General features: G+C 37.5%; 1 protein-coding gene across 3 annotated transcripts in view; it reads right to left on the bottom strand.

The window, feature by feature from the left end:
* DVL1 (dishevelled segment polarity protein 1) overlaps nucleotides 1–16,983 on the bottom strand; it is a 2,262,785-nt gene that overhangs the window by 94,536 nt on the left and 2,151,266 nt on the right. For all 3 annotated transcript variants that reach the window (XM_044063185.1, XM_044063186.1, XM_044063187.1), the window contains one exon: nucleotides 2,985–3,152. In XM_044063185.1, coding sequence (XP_043919120.1) covers nucleotides 2,985–3,152 — 168 coding nt within the window. The remainder of the gene's footprint in view (nucleotides 1–2,984; nucleotides 3,153–16,983) is intronic.

Genomic DNA, 16,983 nt, shown 5'->3' with positions numbered 1-16,983 from the left:
GCTGTTTCTTTTCACCTCTAAATCTCACAAAGCAAACATCAGATTAATATTATATCATCAAACACCACCACGATCAAACTCATCTCACACACGAAACGTCTGGGAGTTATAACAGAGGAGAATATGAAATTCAACCCACCCCCATATCCAAATAGTAATTAAACAGACACACCAAAACCTCGACCTTCTGTAGAGGACAAAACCTTACCTCGCAGATAAAACCTGAAAAAAAAAAAAAGTTGCATAAAACAACCTCCTGCCCACTCTTATGTATTCCTCTCAATTTTTTACAAACCTAACAGTACTCCACAGATGTAAGCTTGATAAATGCTATAACAAAACTGCTAAATTTGTCGCTAGTTCTTCAAACTGTACCTGACATTGCGAACCCCTCAAACTGCTAAATCAGATAGAACTACCAAATATCCTTCACCAATCTCAGCTCCTAATCGTACATACCTTCATACGAAACCAATAGAAATGACCAGCCTTTAAAGAACTAATACAGCAGTATAACCCAAGTAGAAATTTTTGCTTGCAAAATAAATATTTACTCAGTGTTAGAAAGTCTAAAAATACAGCAGGTGATGTACTCTACTCAAGTTACTTCTCCAAGGTTTGGAAATTGATCCCCTTCCCCAAAGAGACAAAGGAAACACACACTTTTAAAGCTGATCTCAAACAATATCTAAGACAAGCTTGGATCTGTCATTGCCCACCCCTTGAAAAAATCTAGTATCATACTCTCCTAAGTGCTTTCAGGTAGTAAGGATACACCTCCTTCTAAATGTCACACTGGAAGAAACATATGCAATATACGTTTGTTTTATATTACACAAGTATTAACCTGAACTAATATACATATAACTTTAACCTAAATATGCACATGCTCAATGGAATGTTATGTCATATATGTGACTTGTATACTCTAGTTTTTACTATGACTGTCATTTGTTTGTATACATGTAAATACACATAGGAATGTTATATCATGTATGTACCTGTGTATTCCGATTCTTATCAAGACTGACATTTCTTGTTTATAGCTCTCATTTTACTGCCATGTGGAGTTTTGCTCCTGGGCATCAAATGAAAAGGAGTTGAAGTGCCCAGTCAGAATATCCCGTCAACAAATATAAAAAATATAAATGAAATATAGTGTGTTCTTATATGGGTGGCCACTGCAGTGCAGCGGTTAGTGTTGCTGCCTCACAGCAAGAGGATCTTCCAGTTCGATTCTCGCCTGGGGTGCCTTTTGTGAGGAGTCTGCATGTCCTCTCTGCAGTTGTGTTTCCTCCAGGTGCTCCAGTTTCCTCCCACTTCCCAAAGACATGCTGTAGGTGGATTGGACACTCTACATTAGCCCCAAGTGTGAATGTTTGCATGTGTGTGCCTTCTGTGGAAGGCTGGGAACCAGGCTGGCAACTTGACTCTGTAAAACTGCACTGCCAGTCATTCTGCAGACTGTTGTTCCACTGTAGTAACCCCTACCCGGGAAAATCTGAAAGAAGAAGAAAGTGTGTTCGTGTATGTGGATATATATATATATATATATATATATATATATATATATATATATATATATATATACACGCACACACACACATATATCCATATAATGTTTCACCTGTTTGTAAAATTGATTCAGTTTTGCAGCTTTTCTCCCCAGGCCTCTGCTGAAAAGGGGGTTATAGCCCAGTCAGACTTTCATGGTAAATAGATAGCTAGATAGGCAGAGAGAGAGAGGTAGACTGGTAGACAGATAAAATAGACTAATGAACTTATGGCAAAAAACAATGAAAATATATGCTTTAAGGGGCAGGACAGTAATTATATACACCAGCAAAATGATGGACTTTCTCCCCACTGAAATTAGCTGTAAATGAATGAATGAAAATTAATAGACTTTGCCTTTTTTTCAAGTTGGTTAAGGCTGAAAAAAAAAACGAAAATAAAATGCAGTAAAACCCAGATACTTAATTTATTTTTTCAAACGTACCTTCAGAGTTGTTTTGCAGGCCCAAACTATATAACAGCAAGATGTAGTTCTGGTAACTACAGTTTTCACATGAAAAACAATTTGCATAGTTTCTGTCATGATAACTAATGACTTCATTTCTTTATTCACTTCATTTGAATTTAAAATGGAAATAAGATGGTAAAAACTACAGTTTCCTAATGAACATGACAACTATGTGTAAAAATGAAGGCAACAGAAACCAAATGTGGGCACAAAGCAGTTTTCAAGTGATTGCCACATATATTCACTGGGCATGATGTGGGAAAAGCAGGTAACACAGCTGTAAGTCACACTGCAGACTCGGGGAACAAGGGTTCACACTCAAGATGTCCATACCCATCACCCGAGATCATCATCCTCCAACCTTTTCGCCAAGTTTAGGCTCAACACTATTTCCTTCATAGTGATAATAAATAACTTTACTAGGACCAATTTAAAAGGTACCAGAGGAAGCCTAGGGTGCTGTGGAGGAAAGGGTGGAAAAACATATTGGCTGTCATCAAATAAGTGAAAAGCATATCTGCTATACTTATTTCTCTTTTCAGCATGTTACTGCTTCGTACAAGGTATGCTGTTCTCCACTACTGTTCTTTCTACTATCTGCTGAAGACAGCTGAAATGGAACACAAAGAATGTTAATATACAATGAAACACTTCATGCTACAGACTGCAGGCACCCTATGGATGCCTTGGTTTACTAAAGACCTTCAGCGAATTGTATTCTGTGGAAGAAAACTGCAAACTACCCTTACGATGTCTCAACAGTTGGGATGGAGTTAGATCCTTTAAGGATATATCACCAAACTATTTACCCTAGTCAGTATGAATACCACCTTCGGTCTCCCCTGAAAAGAGGCCACTAGTCTGGCGGAACTAACACAGTCAACAAAGGATAAAAAAATAAATCAGAAGCAGTACACATTATGTACTGCAATGATGGACACACACAAAAAACTGCACTTACTGCCACAGAGATCCCCAAAAACATAGTAGCACTGTTCTGAGAAAGTGATTTTATTCACAGTGTGTCTGAGGTAGCCATGTTTTAGCATGCTGCTAGCATACTTCCGTGCATCTCGACGGTCTTTAAACCCTTGTACATGGGTGTACAACCAGTCGACCACATCTGCACCTGTAAGTAAAATACATTAGTAATAATATCCAAAACTGTACTATGTAATGCAAACCTATACCTTGTCTCAATTATGAATATGTTTTTCTTTTTTCCTTGAACTTTCTTGTAACTGTTATGTTTAAACATTTTGATTACCTTACCATGTTATTTTGTAATTGTTGAAATGTAACTCAAAACCTTTGTACTGTGGAGCTTTTCTCCCCGGGTCTCTGCTGAAAAGGGATATGTATCCAGTTGGACTAACCCGGTAAACAAATGTAAAATAAATAAATAAATAAAAAATATATGCTAAAATAACTTAGTAAAAAAAAATCTAAATTTATTTTACATGGTATATTTCACACATAACAAAGGAGATAGTAATACCTGAATGAATTACAGCAACAAAGAGACAATTACTTAAAAACTGCAACGCACATTATGGGAAAACAACAATTTCTCAAAGTAGACTACAGATCTAGGATAAACAAAGGCTAAATCAAATTAAAAAATAAATAACACAGACTCAAGAATTTAAAGGTTGTCAAAAATGCAGCACTTCAAATACGTAATCAGAGCAAGGTAATGAGACCATGCCAGTACCTCAAGTTACACATTCTTCAAGCTTCCAAGTTCACAAAGTTAAAAATGAAGAAAAAAGGTGTTTCTTTCTGTTGGCTCATATCTTCCCCTTTATTATTTATTATCTTACCTTTTACCAGCTCACTAGCTTGCTGAAGCCAGGCTTTATGACTTCCAAATTATCGAATTTTACATCAGGAAACTGACCGTCTGCTTCACACCTGAATATTAGGATAATCAAGACTCTGCTTTGCCAAAAGGGTCTTTTCTCCAAAGGCAAATTCATGTGCAGACACGACATATAATAAACGTATCCGGTTTTGTATCTACATTTAAACAATCACTGTTCCTCCCCATATCAATGTTGCATTTCAAGTTGGCGCATGTTCTAAAATTCAAAATTAACTGAGTTCTTTTTCCTCAGTTTAAATTAATACATATCACAGCAATCATTCAGATCACTATCTGTTTCAAGCAGACCATGTGAGAAGCATTGGTGTTTTATAAGCAGCTAGAAATCAGAATGATAGGATGGATTAAGGGATGTGGTTTCAGTTTTGATAAACAATGATTCAACATTACAAATGGTCTAAAATGTGAATGTAATTAACTGGTTTATGGTACAAACCCGTGAGGGCTTTCTCTCTCAGTGAAGATAATCTGTTATAAGAGAGCACATCATTTACTATCCATGAGTATTTTACTTTATAGTAGCTGTTGTTATATAAGATACAAGCTATTTCTATGCACGTTTTTGGTTGTTCACCTTATTAGCCCAACTGTCTCTTACATTCCCCAAATAAATGGCCACGAATCTTCTGCTTGTCCATTCCTCACACCCATCTCATCAACAAACTCACACCAACTACAATGAACACTATTTTCTTTGTCCAGCTGGCAGTGCGGTCAGGCAGGGAAGCGGCAATGGTGAGCCCATCAGATGCGAGGCTAACCCAGCTGTACTTAGCTTAAGAATCTGCAGCCTGTGACCTAAACCTTCAGATTTGCTCCTTCAAAGTTAGTCTTCAACTAGACCTTCTGGTGCCTCTGCCAATCTGATTTTTCATAATTTCATATTTTAAGTAACTAGTATCATTCCAACCCAGTTTTGAACTGCCAATGGTAAATGGTGCCACTCCTGACTATTTCCTCAGTGCAGGTTGACTGCCCAATTACAGCCAACAAGCCTGCTTGCACAATCACCTGTAGGTGCAGGTTATGAGGAAATCTTGACTATTATGTTTAAACCCCATTTAACTGGGCAGAATATATCATTTTGAGAAAAGAGTGGCAAAACGGTCAACTTTCTCTTTACTGTCAGCAAAAAGCTCAACCAGAGTTCCCCATAGCACAACAAAACTTATTGGTTAGTCACTATTGATATAATGGCCATTTTAGATATCTCTGGAATAATATTTCAGCTTACACAAATCTGCAGCAGTCTTTTGCAAGGACCTTTCAGTAAAGGCAAACTAGAAACACTAGATCCAAGGATCTGAGCTTGGCTTGTGACATAATCAGAACATGTTGTTGAGTTTGATACGTCTCCCAAAGGACCCCCACTGGAATAGGCTCACCATTCATGTAAAACAGACTTCATGCCTGACCCTATTCAAATGAAACCTTGACAACTGGATGGGAAGATGTACATTTTCCCTGCATCGATTACCATGACACTCAGGATCCAAATGGGTTTGGGGTGCACAACTAGCATTTTAAGGGCCCTAGTTGCCATTAGCCTGGTAACAACATATGACCCTATCAGTGGCTCTTTCCTCCCCTCCCAGTCTATTAATTTTCAGTGCAGAAGTGGCATATTGCCACAGTCCAAGCGACACCACTGAAGCTCAGCCACGGTACCTGTATCTTGATTCCTTCTCTACACCCGTTAATTGTGTACAGCCCTAATGGATATACTAAATCTGCTTGCCAAAGCTGGGATCTCCACTCTGCTTAGGTATGTTAAAAGGTCATGCAGCTCAAACAGATGTCGTCTTACTGTAGATTATCCATGTAAGAGACAGGTTAGCTGTGCAGCCTATCTTGTAGGTGATCCATTCCAGATGTAGCCAATAATAGCCTGAAGGCCTGCATCATTCTTAGCTGCTATCCTGTTGTTGTCCAGCCTGTCTGGCCACACTTGTCTATTTGACATGACAGCCTGAATATTTGAGTTGAAATCATCAAGCCCTGATGCCTTTTCATTTTCCAAAGGATTTTGGGAGAGCGAATCAGCCTCCACTAGCTGTTTCCCAAGAACCTGCACCACATTAACATTAAAGCACCTGTCTGATCAGAAGCTGATCTACATAAAAGTAATCCATGCTTTATCATTAGAACAAGTGGTTTATGGTAAATCTGTAGATGAAACCTATAATACCCCGTAAGTAATGAAAAAAGCATTCACAAGCCACAATTCTATTAGCTTCCATAGCATCTAAGCAATAAGAAAATTATACAAATGTTCAAATTCCTGCCAGGCATACTTTATCTATTTACGATTACTTTTTCTCTTTAAGGACACTTGAACAAAAGGTAACAGGTTTCAGTTTGCTTTCTTTCCCTTGCAGCCTTACAGCTCTAAGATTACAGTGTTGGTGCATGTGATAGCCTTTGTTATCTTGCTGCCATCAAAGTAACCTAATACTGATATTAGTGGTTCAGCAGGTTCTATACTTGTCTTTGATGTTCAGAAGTACAGAAGGCTGTGGGTTCTACCCCCGTATAAGGTGTCTGGGTTACCATCTAATAATGACAATGAAGTGCAACATACTGGGGGGGGGGGATAAGGAAGGGTGGTGAGTCCATTCCCACATGCTGGGGATACTTCTTTACTCCTAAGGAAGAGACCTTTGAATGAGATGTTAAACCAATGTCCCATCTACTGGAGTTGGTGGGAGCACACCTAGATACAAAGCATACCATGGCCCTCAACAAAAAAAACAGAAATATCTAAATTGTACAATTGTTCTCCTAAAAATATTGTTCCAGTTTTACCTGTCTATTCACTATAAAATTTATCAACCTCACTACTTGTACATATACAAATAGTATTTCTAAATACTTCTATGAATACTTTAAATCAGCTTGCTTAATCATACTTTCTCACTTTATTAAATTTATATTAGATTGCCTGTCTAAAGTATTTGTATTTGCTTGCTTTATTTCACTTATGGGGGCATTCATAAAGGTACTGCAATGTGTCCTTTTGGTATTTAGTAATGGCCCTTAGATGGTGCCGCGGTGGTGCAGCGGTAGCGTCCCCTCACAGCAAGAGGTTCTCCAGTATGATTCTTGGCTGGAGCGCCTGCTGTGTGGAGTCTGCATGTCCTCCCCGTGGTCGAGTGGCATTCGAAAGACATATGTGAATGGGTGTGCCTTCATTGATGGTTGGGCATCGGGCTGGCATGTCAGCACTGTAAAAATCTACTGCCAATCATTAGCAGACCAGAGTTCCGCTGTAGCGACCCCTAACCAGGAAAAGCCGAAAGAAGAACAACCTTAGATGGTGCTGCACGGTGCTCTAGCATGAACACGTGCAACATTATGCAGGGATGACTCTCTGTCCATGCTGAATACTAATGAGACATATGCTAATTAGCCACAGGGATGACTCTCTGTCCATGCTGAATACTAATGAGACATATACTAATTAGCCCCAGGGATGACGCTCTGTCTATGTGGAATACTAATGCGACATATGCTAATTAGCCATGTGCTCTCAACCCCAGAACCTTCTCCAGGAAGGCCTCTACATGTCAAGTGATTCAAGAAATTACTTAGCTGTGTAGATCAGAATGGCTGGGCCCACCACTTCATTATAGAGAACCCAGACAGAAGGCTGTGTAAAAACTACAAAACTGACCATATTATGCAGATCGAGGGTTAGGGGGGAGTCAATACACAACTGGGATTACTCTACATTAAAAAGCCATAAATGCACTGACTTCATTAAGGGAATCAGGGGGGTGTGGGGGAACACTAGACACCAGGGATTACTCTAAAGGTAAATTACATGAGCAATATAGTAAAAGGGCAGTTTGTGAGGGGATCAAGGATGACTAGCCTGGATGACGATTTTGTAATTGAGTGTAATAAACTAAACAAGATGTTTTTAGAAAGAGGTTATCCAGAAACATTTGTAACTAACATAAGAAGGGAAGTGGAAAAGGGTAGGGCAGGGAGATTTAAACCCATTATGGGTATGAGTGAATTTAAAACACTATGTGAAGAAACCAGTAATAAGGGGACCGTTGAAGAACAGTACCATAGGAATCTTATTGTAGAATATAATATACGAAATCTTGGATTAGGAAATGTTCTAAATAAAGAGTGGGATAAATTCGCTGCCCTAACAGAGATAGAAGAAATAAATAGTTTTAAGCCTAAAATCATATACAGAAATTCCAGAAGTATAAAGAATATGTTAGAAAAAAGTAATAAAGGTATGGATTATAGGAAGAATGATATGAAAAAAGTTGGAACTTTTAGATGTGGTCGGTGCAATCAATGTCCTTATGTTTGTAACAAGAGTGAAATGTTTATAGGAAGTAGAAATATCTTAATTAAAAGTAAAGGTTATTACAACTGTGACGCAAAAGGTGTGGTCTACCTGGCAACTTGTGACAAGTGTTCGTCATATTACGTAGGAAAAACTGAAAGAGAGTTAAAGAAAAGAATATACGAACACGTATATGACATTCAAAAAGGAAAAGAGACAAGTGCATTATTCAAACATAGTAAAGAATGCAAAGGATGTAAATTTTATTTCTTCATTCTACAACAAGTTAGAAAAGATGTAAGGGGTGGAATTTGGGAAGAGATTTTGGAGAGTAAGGAATTGTGGTGGCAGGTACACCTGGAAGCAGGTAAAAAACCAGGGTTAAATGATTATCTAAGTATAGTTTCTTTGTTAAAAATAAAGGCAAATAAAATATAATTGCAATATTTTTAAATAGTGTGGGGTGTTTATGTTTTATCCATTTTTATCCATTTATATATTTATTTATTTACAGTAGGAAGAACATTCAGTATTAAGCACTTTATAATGATTATTGCACAAGCACTTTATTAGTAACAATAGTATTTTTTGCATTTATATATATATGTTTTTTAGTGTATTTTAGATATATACATGCAATACAGGTTTTTGACAGCAGAGGGAGGAACCTTGCTACAGATAGACATAGGAACATTTTGTTAGTTTAGCACAAGCACTTTATTTTACATTGTTATAGTTTTTTAACATAATATTTATTAAATTTATATATATACATGTTTGTGTATTCAATTAGGGACAGGTTTTTATTAATTTTCAAGGTAATGATTATGTGTATCATATTTTACCTTATTTTAATATTAATGAGGCCGTTTTTCTGATTTGCTTAATTCAAAAGTTTAGGGCAAGTTTCATTGGTCATTGGGTTAGTCAAACTACTATATATAGATCTATTTAATGTTTGTTTAATGTCTGATGAAGTCCAATTGGTTTGGATGAAAACGCTTAGAAACTGTGTTGTTGGAATTGCGTTTATGTGATGGTCTGTGCAGTTCGTTATATTCATTAAAAACACTTCTAAAAGGACATACAGAAGTTTCCTAGTTTTCTTTGGCTTCCTGCACTCTGTTCGTGGTTTATTGGTATTATTTGAGTGCATCCAGTGTTTTTCGTTTTTCGTTAAATGACATGAGCACCAACAGCAGTATGGGGCTTGGGGGGAACATTAGACAACATGGATTACTGTATAGGTAAGTGCAATAACGGCACTGACAGCAGTATGGGGATTGGGGGTGGGTGGGTAAACCCCTAGCCACCACTGAAACTACAGTGGAGTCATACCGGCACGTAAACTCTTATAAGCAGTGGGGTGGGGTGGGGACGCGGAAGACAGACTAGTCCGGGATTTGTACAGGGACTGTGGTATGTGTGTGGAAGTGACTGGGGGAATGCCAATGCCTACACAACCAAAGTCTGTATGTAACGGTAGTAACTACAATTCAGACACAGTAATTAGCCGATAGTAACAGTTTTCCTCACTGCAGCAAACATGTCTCTGAATCACAAAATACCACACTGTGGGAGCAGGACCTTTAAGCCCTTTAATGAATTCCTGGGTTAGCAGTTGTAATGTTCCTAGTGAGTTTACCCTAATATGCCATGCTATGATGGAAAGTGTAACAGGTTGGCAATCCCTAAAAAAGACACTATGGGGTGGACAAGGTTTTAGCCGATATTCACAAGCCCAGAAAGGATAGGCACAGACCATCCTTAGCAAAACAGCATGGTCTGCCAAATGCACTGCAGCACAGTGGTGCAGCAGTTAGCATTATCACCTCACAGCAAAAGATTCTCTGGTTTGATTCTTGGCTGGGGTGCCTTCTGTGCGGAGTCTGCATTTCCTCCCTGCATTCACATGGGTTTCCTCCAAGTGCTCTGGTTTAATCCCACATCTCAAAGACACGCGTCTAGAGCATTTCTCCCCTGGCTTCTGCTGAAAATGGGCTCTGTCCCAGTCAGACTTTCCCAGTAAACAAATGTTAAATAAAAAATAAATAATAAAATCCTTCCAGACTGACAATATTGCACCCCTTTAGAATGACACCAAAAACTAAGTCAATTATTAAAATGAATTATTTTCTGTTCATATTGTGGCATAGTCTTTGGAGAAGGTAGAATGCTGCTCTGTGCTGACCCATACTGGCCTGGACACACAGTACGAGAGCTCCACCATGTCTCTCTTCGTATACTGGTTGTTTAGATCCACATGGACTATGACTGAATCATACTGGTACTTGTACTTCACTGGTGTGTGTGTTGTGTGTTGTGTGTCATGTGTGTGTGTGTGTGTGTGTGTGTGTGTGTGTGAGTGTGTGTGTGTGTGTGTGTGTGTGTGTGTGTGTGTGTGTGTGTGTATGACCTGTTGGGTCCTGTCCTCTGATAGGCAACTGACCATGACTCTCTCCTTACTCAGCCTGGTAAGTGGACCATCAGTGTGTCTCACAATGTAGACTCCTATGACCAAACTGTTGGGTTGTATACTGGTATGCCTTGCGGGCTTACAAGTTGAGAGACTGTGAGATGTCACTGCATGTGTCATGGTGGGTGTTTTTTGGTACCATGCTTTTCAGGTTGATGAGGGTACGCATTGTGAGTGCAATATGTGGGAGGTCTTTGTGGTTTAGGAAAATTGCATTTAAGGGCTCTAGCAGATGTGGGTCTATGTGCCTGGTCCATACTATGTGTGGTGGGTGTAATGTCTATGTTTATGACAAGGTACTTGGTATTACAAGTATTTGTATAAAACAGCCTTGGCTCCAGTGACATTGTGTAACTACATCTGTCACATAACAGTATCACTTTGTGTAAAAATTGGGTGCAAGCATGAGACAACTGCTACAATGCTTCAGGATGCCCATATCCACCAAGCTGGCTACAGCAATGGAAGAAACATGCATATCCATAGCTACAGATCTTTATTATGTCAGCTAGAAAGGGATGATACAAGAGGGGTTTACAGTCAGATAGCTTGGCTACTGTAAGAATACATATACTCTACAATCAGGACTAAAACCTCGTGCGGGTGCTTCTCAAGGCACAAACTAAGTGCTCTTTGCACCACGAAGTCCTGAGAAAATGTCCGAGTATGTTTATATTGAAAATTTAAATTCTAGTTACCTGCACCCAAACAGGGCACTGCTAACCACCACTGCACAGGGAGCAGTGTAGCATAACTGTGATGACTTTATACAGATACTAAAAGTCTCAAAGCAAACAAACTAGCACCTGGACCAATCACAAACATACACTTTATGGTTTCAAACAGTCATTCCTAGCTCAGAAGAGACCTGTCACTAGAATGCACACCAAAATCATTATAATGTAACAACACTGTAAGAGGTCACTCAAAGAACATTAAGTAACCAAGTTAAAACAATAAACCAAAGAGAAATGCAGAACCCAAAGGCTAAAGATCAGGCATTGTTCCTGCAGAATGGAGAACAACTACAGTTGTTATTCCCCTTCACAAAGGTGGCCTAGTAACAGACCCAGGAAATTACAGACCCTTAAATCTCACCAGTTTCATTTGTAAGGCCATGGAACGTATCATTATGGACCTCATAAATAAAGACATAGGTGACCTCCAAACCATGGATCCTACCCAATTCAGCTTTGTGAAGGGCAGATCCTGCATGTTAAATCTAGTGGATTTCTTTGAAAGTGTGACCAAGGCCATTGAAAAGGGCAAATCTGTGCACACAGCATACCTCAACTTGGCAAAGGCTTTTGACACAATCCCACATTCAAGCATTAAAATACTTGAGAAACAACAATGAGACAACCACGGCAAAGCACATATTTAATAAACAATAAGCACTAAACAGATAAACACTTTTGGAGAAGCCTCCTTTATCAGATCAATACAAAAATATAAAATCAGTCAGCATATAAATACACTTAAAAAAAACAATTACATTAATTAAAACCATTAACCAATTAACATTTTCTAGCCTTTAAAATAGGTTTTAGCGGTATAAAACCATTTAAGCCTGGTGGAACATCAGCTCTCAAACCAGCTATCCAGTGGGTTTCTTTAACTTCTGTGGCATTCTTTATATCACCACCTCTAAGTGCAGGAGTGTAAATATCCAAAGCCATAAATTTAAAATCATGCTGTGGAAATTCATTAATGTGCATTAATGCACTTATTTGCACATTTCTCCGTATATCACCCATATGCTGTAAAATATGTTCCTTTAACATTCTACTGGTTTTACCAACATAAAAAGAAGTGCATTCTGAACAGGTTGCTATATAAATCACATTTTTTAGTAGAACAGCATACATAGTGTGAACACTTATATATCATTTTAGTAACAGGATGCTCAAACACATTATCAGTCTTAATATGCCTGCATGCCTTACATCTTTTACATGGATATGTATCCGATTTGCCACTATATAATTTACCTAGGTTATTCTTATCACCAGGTCCTGGTCTATAACATAACAGACTCTTAAAGCTACGATTTTTCTTGTAGCTGAAGATTGGCATATCACCTACTATATTTTTTATCCTGTCATCAGACAATATCTTCCAGTTATTTTGTACTATATTCTTTACATATTTTAAATCAGCACTAAAAGTAAAGAGTATCCTAACCTTACATATATTTCTCTGTCCCTTATTAACTTAATCTGCAGTATTCTTTGAATACCAAGGTCTACCTTTCCCATCCCTTATGGACTTAACCCTTTCCGATGCTTCCCTAACTTCCCTACTTTTGTAAGCACGTGCTAACAAATTATTCTCTGTTACATTTAAATGATGTAAAAAATCACTTTCCTTACAACAAAGTTGGGAAGTTCTCAGAAGCTGATTATCCATGACATTCTTAAAAATATGGTGGGGTGCATGCTACCCCTATCCAATAGAGCATTTTTTCAGCATGACTTATGGTATAACAAAGTGCTTATTTTATCCCCTTCATCAACTTTTAATATAAAATCCAAAAATTCTATAACATCTACTGATGAATGCACAGTAAATCTTAAAAACGTGGTGGTTGTCTCTAAATATTTATTCCACAAAAAAAAAAAAAAGACATCATCCACAAATCTACAATATAAACTCATATGTGCTAGCCACGGACTTTCTTCAGTCAAAATGTATCTCATCTCCCATTCAGTTAGAACCAGGTTTGTATAGCTGTTAGAACAGGGTATGACCATGGCAACACCCCAACGCTGTAAATAAAACTTCTGTTCATAAGCAAACACATTGTTGTCAAGTAGAATACTTAACAATCTGCATATACGTTCAACATTTTGTCCATATATGCTACTCTTTCATTAAAACAATATACGTACCTTAGCCCTATATTATTAGGAATGACTGTAAAGAGATTCTTTACATCTAAGGTCACAAGAATAAATCTTGTATTTGAATTCAAGCTCTCCATATATTCACTTAATTGTTGTAAACAAATGTGAAGAGTCTCTTAATACAGAGACAGCCTTATTAACCATAGGTCTAAGTTGTCCTTCTAAGCCATATAGAAATTGTTTCTGTAACCCATCCTGAGCCATTTACTAATTGCCTTAGAGGAGGTTTTTCCAAGGATTTATGTATCTTAGGTAGACCTGATATAGTAGGAATCTTAAAGTAATCATTTAAATGCTTAGAAATAATGCTAGTCTGTAATAGATGAAACAAATCATTCTTCACATTACTGACAGTCTCTCTCACGTTTTTCATGTTCACACGGGTATAAGTAGTTTCATCTAACAAGATATTATTCAAAGTTTCCACATATGTAGAATAATCTAGCATCACTACTGCACCTCCTTTGTCTGCAGATTTTATAACAATACTTCTGTTAGCAATGAGATCATTCAGTGCTTGCTTTTCTTGCAAATTTAAATTAAAGTGTCCTGGTCTATGCCTGGACATAAGAAGTGTATCAATTTCATTCACACAAACTTTCAAAAGTGTATCCATCACTGGTTGAGAAACAGGCATAAATGTACTAGGTTTTTATAGTTATATTCAGCAGCAGCAGTGTCGAATCACATATCGCTGAATAGCATAACATCGAAGGGAAGTACTGCAGAATACATGGGTCGTGTGTCTGTGTTACATGTCGGTCTATTCTGCAGCATTTACCTTCGTTGTTATCCTATTTGATGATATGTGGTTCGACATTCTCATCATTCATGATTCTCACACACACACACACACACACACACACACACACACACACACATAAAACAGATATCTACCACCAGCCAAGGACACATACACAAACATATCCTTCTGCAGTGGCCTAAGGAATATATAGCCCACTTAGATCAAATTTCCATGTGAAAAAACTGAGAAGTTCTCATACCTACTTTCTAAAACTATCAATATCCTTTACTCAAATCTTGCATTCATAATCAATATATAGCCCATTTCAAGAACAAAGGTTTTGAATGGTCTGTCCAGAGTAACAGGATGGAAGTATATGTTTAAAAGAGTTACTCACCAAAAAAGAAAACCATCCCTTGTGAACTGCATGTGTGTGTGCTAATTTAGGCAAAAAAAAAGAAATACTTTCCAGTCACAAAATACATTTTCTTGTATGCTGCTGAATACATTTTTGCAGATAATACTTTGTAACACAAGTGACATTCAGTTTTGTTTCCCAAAAATACTACAAATAGACATGTCTTCAGATCTCAAGGATCGTAATATTCTTTTGTTATACTACTTTGAAAAACAGGCCAGAAATATTTTCTTGTATCATCACGCTGAATCCAAAGTCCTCATTTAATTTTAAATGTTATTTGCAACTTCAGCAGGACAACTGCTCCAGTCATATCTAATCACCATTTCAATTCCTTTACTAAAACACAGAGGATTTTAACAATGATGCATCTAAGAGGAGAACTTGGGTTGAATTAAATCTTCAAGGGATTTGTGGGTTTCCCATTCCTATATAGTTGTCGCTCTTGCAAAGCAAATACTTTTGGATTCCTTGTGGTTATAAAGGAATCATACTGTCACCTTACATTTTTTCTGAGGCAGTCCATAAATCCTTAAACTATTTATCCTGATTTTGTTAGTCTTCAACTTTATTAAAAAGCAAGGTATTTTGCTTAAGAAGAAATTCAGTTCAATATTCTTCTTCAAGTCTGTCATTCATATACTATATTTTTTTATCCTGTTTCTGAAGTAGACATCATTGTACAAGGCTGACCTCCAAATTATCAAATCTTAGCTAAAAACATTCCATTTATAAGCAGAGTCCATGAAAAGTACACACATTTGTATGTATCCTTCTTTAAAATGAGTCATCTTAAACACTTTTTGGGACACTTACCCTTAAAGATGTAGCAAATTCAGAGAAAAGTATGAAAGGAATAAATATTAAGTTTCAAGAAATAAACATCCAAAAGTAATCAAACCTACTTCAGAAGAAGGTTGGCAAACCAGTGGTAAACTTATAAGAGGAAAGATTCTTGCCAATTAATGATGGAAGTAATACCTGACAGTCATATTGAATGGAAACCATCATCAGATTTTAATGATACAGTATCAGACATTTTTCCAATTAAGTCCAAAATGCATTTCCCTTTTTACAGATGTTTTGATGATTTTTGTTAATACAGATTATTTTACAGATGTATGCACCCTTTAAGATGCAAAATCACCATATGTTCTACAATATAAAATGTTATAAATTAATGTCTTAAAGTTATTTAAGTGAAAATTATACTGTCAGATTATTGGAAAATTATATAGTTATTGTACTGCTTTTAATCTGGTTAAACTAAAAAATCTAACATTAGAGGAGGCCACAGATCACTTTAATACAATTCCTAAGTATCCTTGATTCCCATGCTCCAGCACGTACAATAAAAACTAGATCAAATACAGCACCATGGCTCACAAAAGATACCGAAGCTAAAATCAAAACTAGAAACAGAGCCTGGGCCAGCTGGAGAAAAACCAAAGCCCCACTTGACCATCTAAAATATCATCAACTCAGGAATGATACAAAAAAATCTATTTTACTGGATAAAAAAACTTCTACCAAAATCTCCTACAAAAACACCACAACAACCCTCAGAAGTTCTGGGCAGGCTTAAATCAATTACTTTGTCCAGGTCACTCCACCACCCCAACCCCGGCTAACTACACCCATAGCTTCCCAGAGACAATAGCTAGCGCCTTTAATAACTTTTTCACTGAAACAATCCAATCCCTAGCAAATCAACTAACCCCCTCTAACTTAAACCACATGCCTAATCTACCTAATAATCACCCGGAATTTGGCTTCCAACCAATACCCACTAGTTTTATCAAAACACTTCTAAAAAATCTAAAACCTACCACTCTCGCTGCTGACGTCCTCCCTGCAGAGTACCTACAAATAGCTGCAGATGCCATTACATATCCCGTATCTATCCTCATCAACAGAACCTTATCCGAAAATGCTATCCCCTCCCTCTGGAAAATATCTCACGTCATCCCACTCCACAAAGGTGGTAGCTCCTCAGACATATCCAGCTATAGACCCATTGCCATTCTTTCCCCATTAGCCAAAATAATGGAGAAATGTGTACACAAGCAACTAATGAAATACCTTATACAGAATAACTTACTATCCAACTCCCAGAATGGTTTCAGGCCATACCACAGCACCACCTCAGCCCTCCTTTCCTTTACTAATGTCATAAACAATAACACAAATGACAATAGGTTAACCTCTGCCCACTTTCTTG

Source organism: Protopterus annectens, chromosome 2.part1, assembly GCF_019279795.1.
Source record: "Protopterus annectens isolate FY-2018-M chromosome 2.part1, PAN1.0, whole genome shotgun sequence".
NCBI classification, from domain to species: domain Eukaryota; kingdom Metazoa; phylum Chordata; order Ceratodontiformes; family Protopteridae; genus Protopterus; species Protopterus annectens.
The sequence above is the reverse complement of the archived record's forward strand: the minus strand, read 5'-3'. Positions and strand labels throughout refer to the sequence as shown.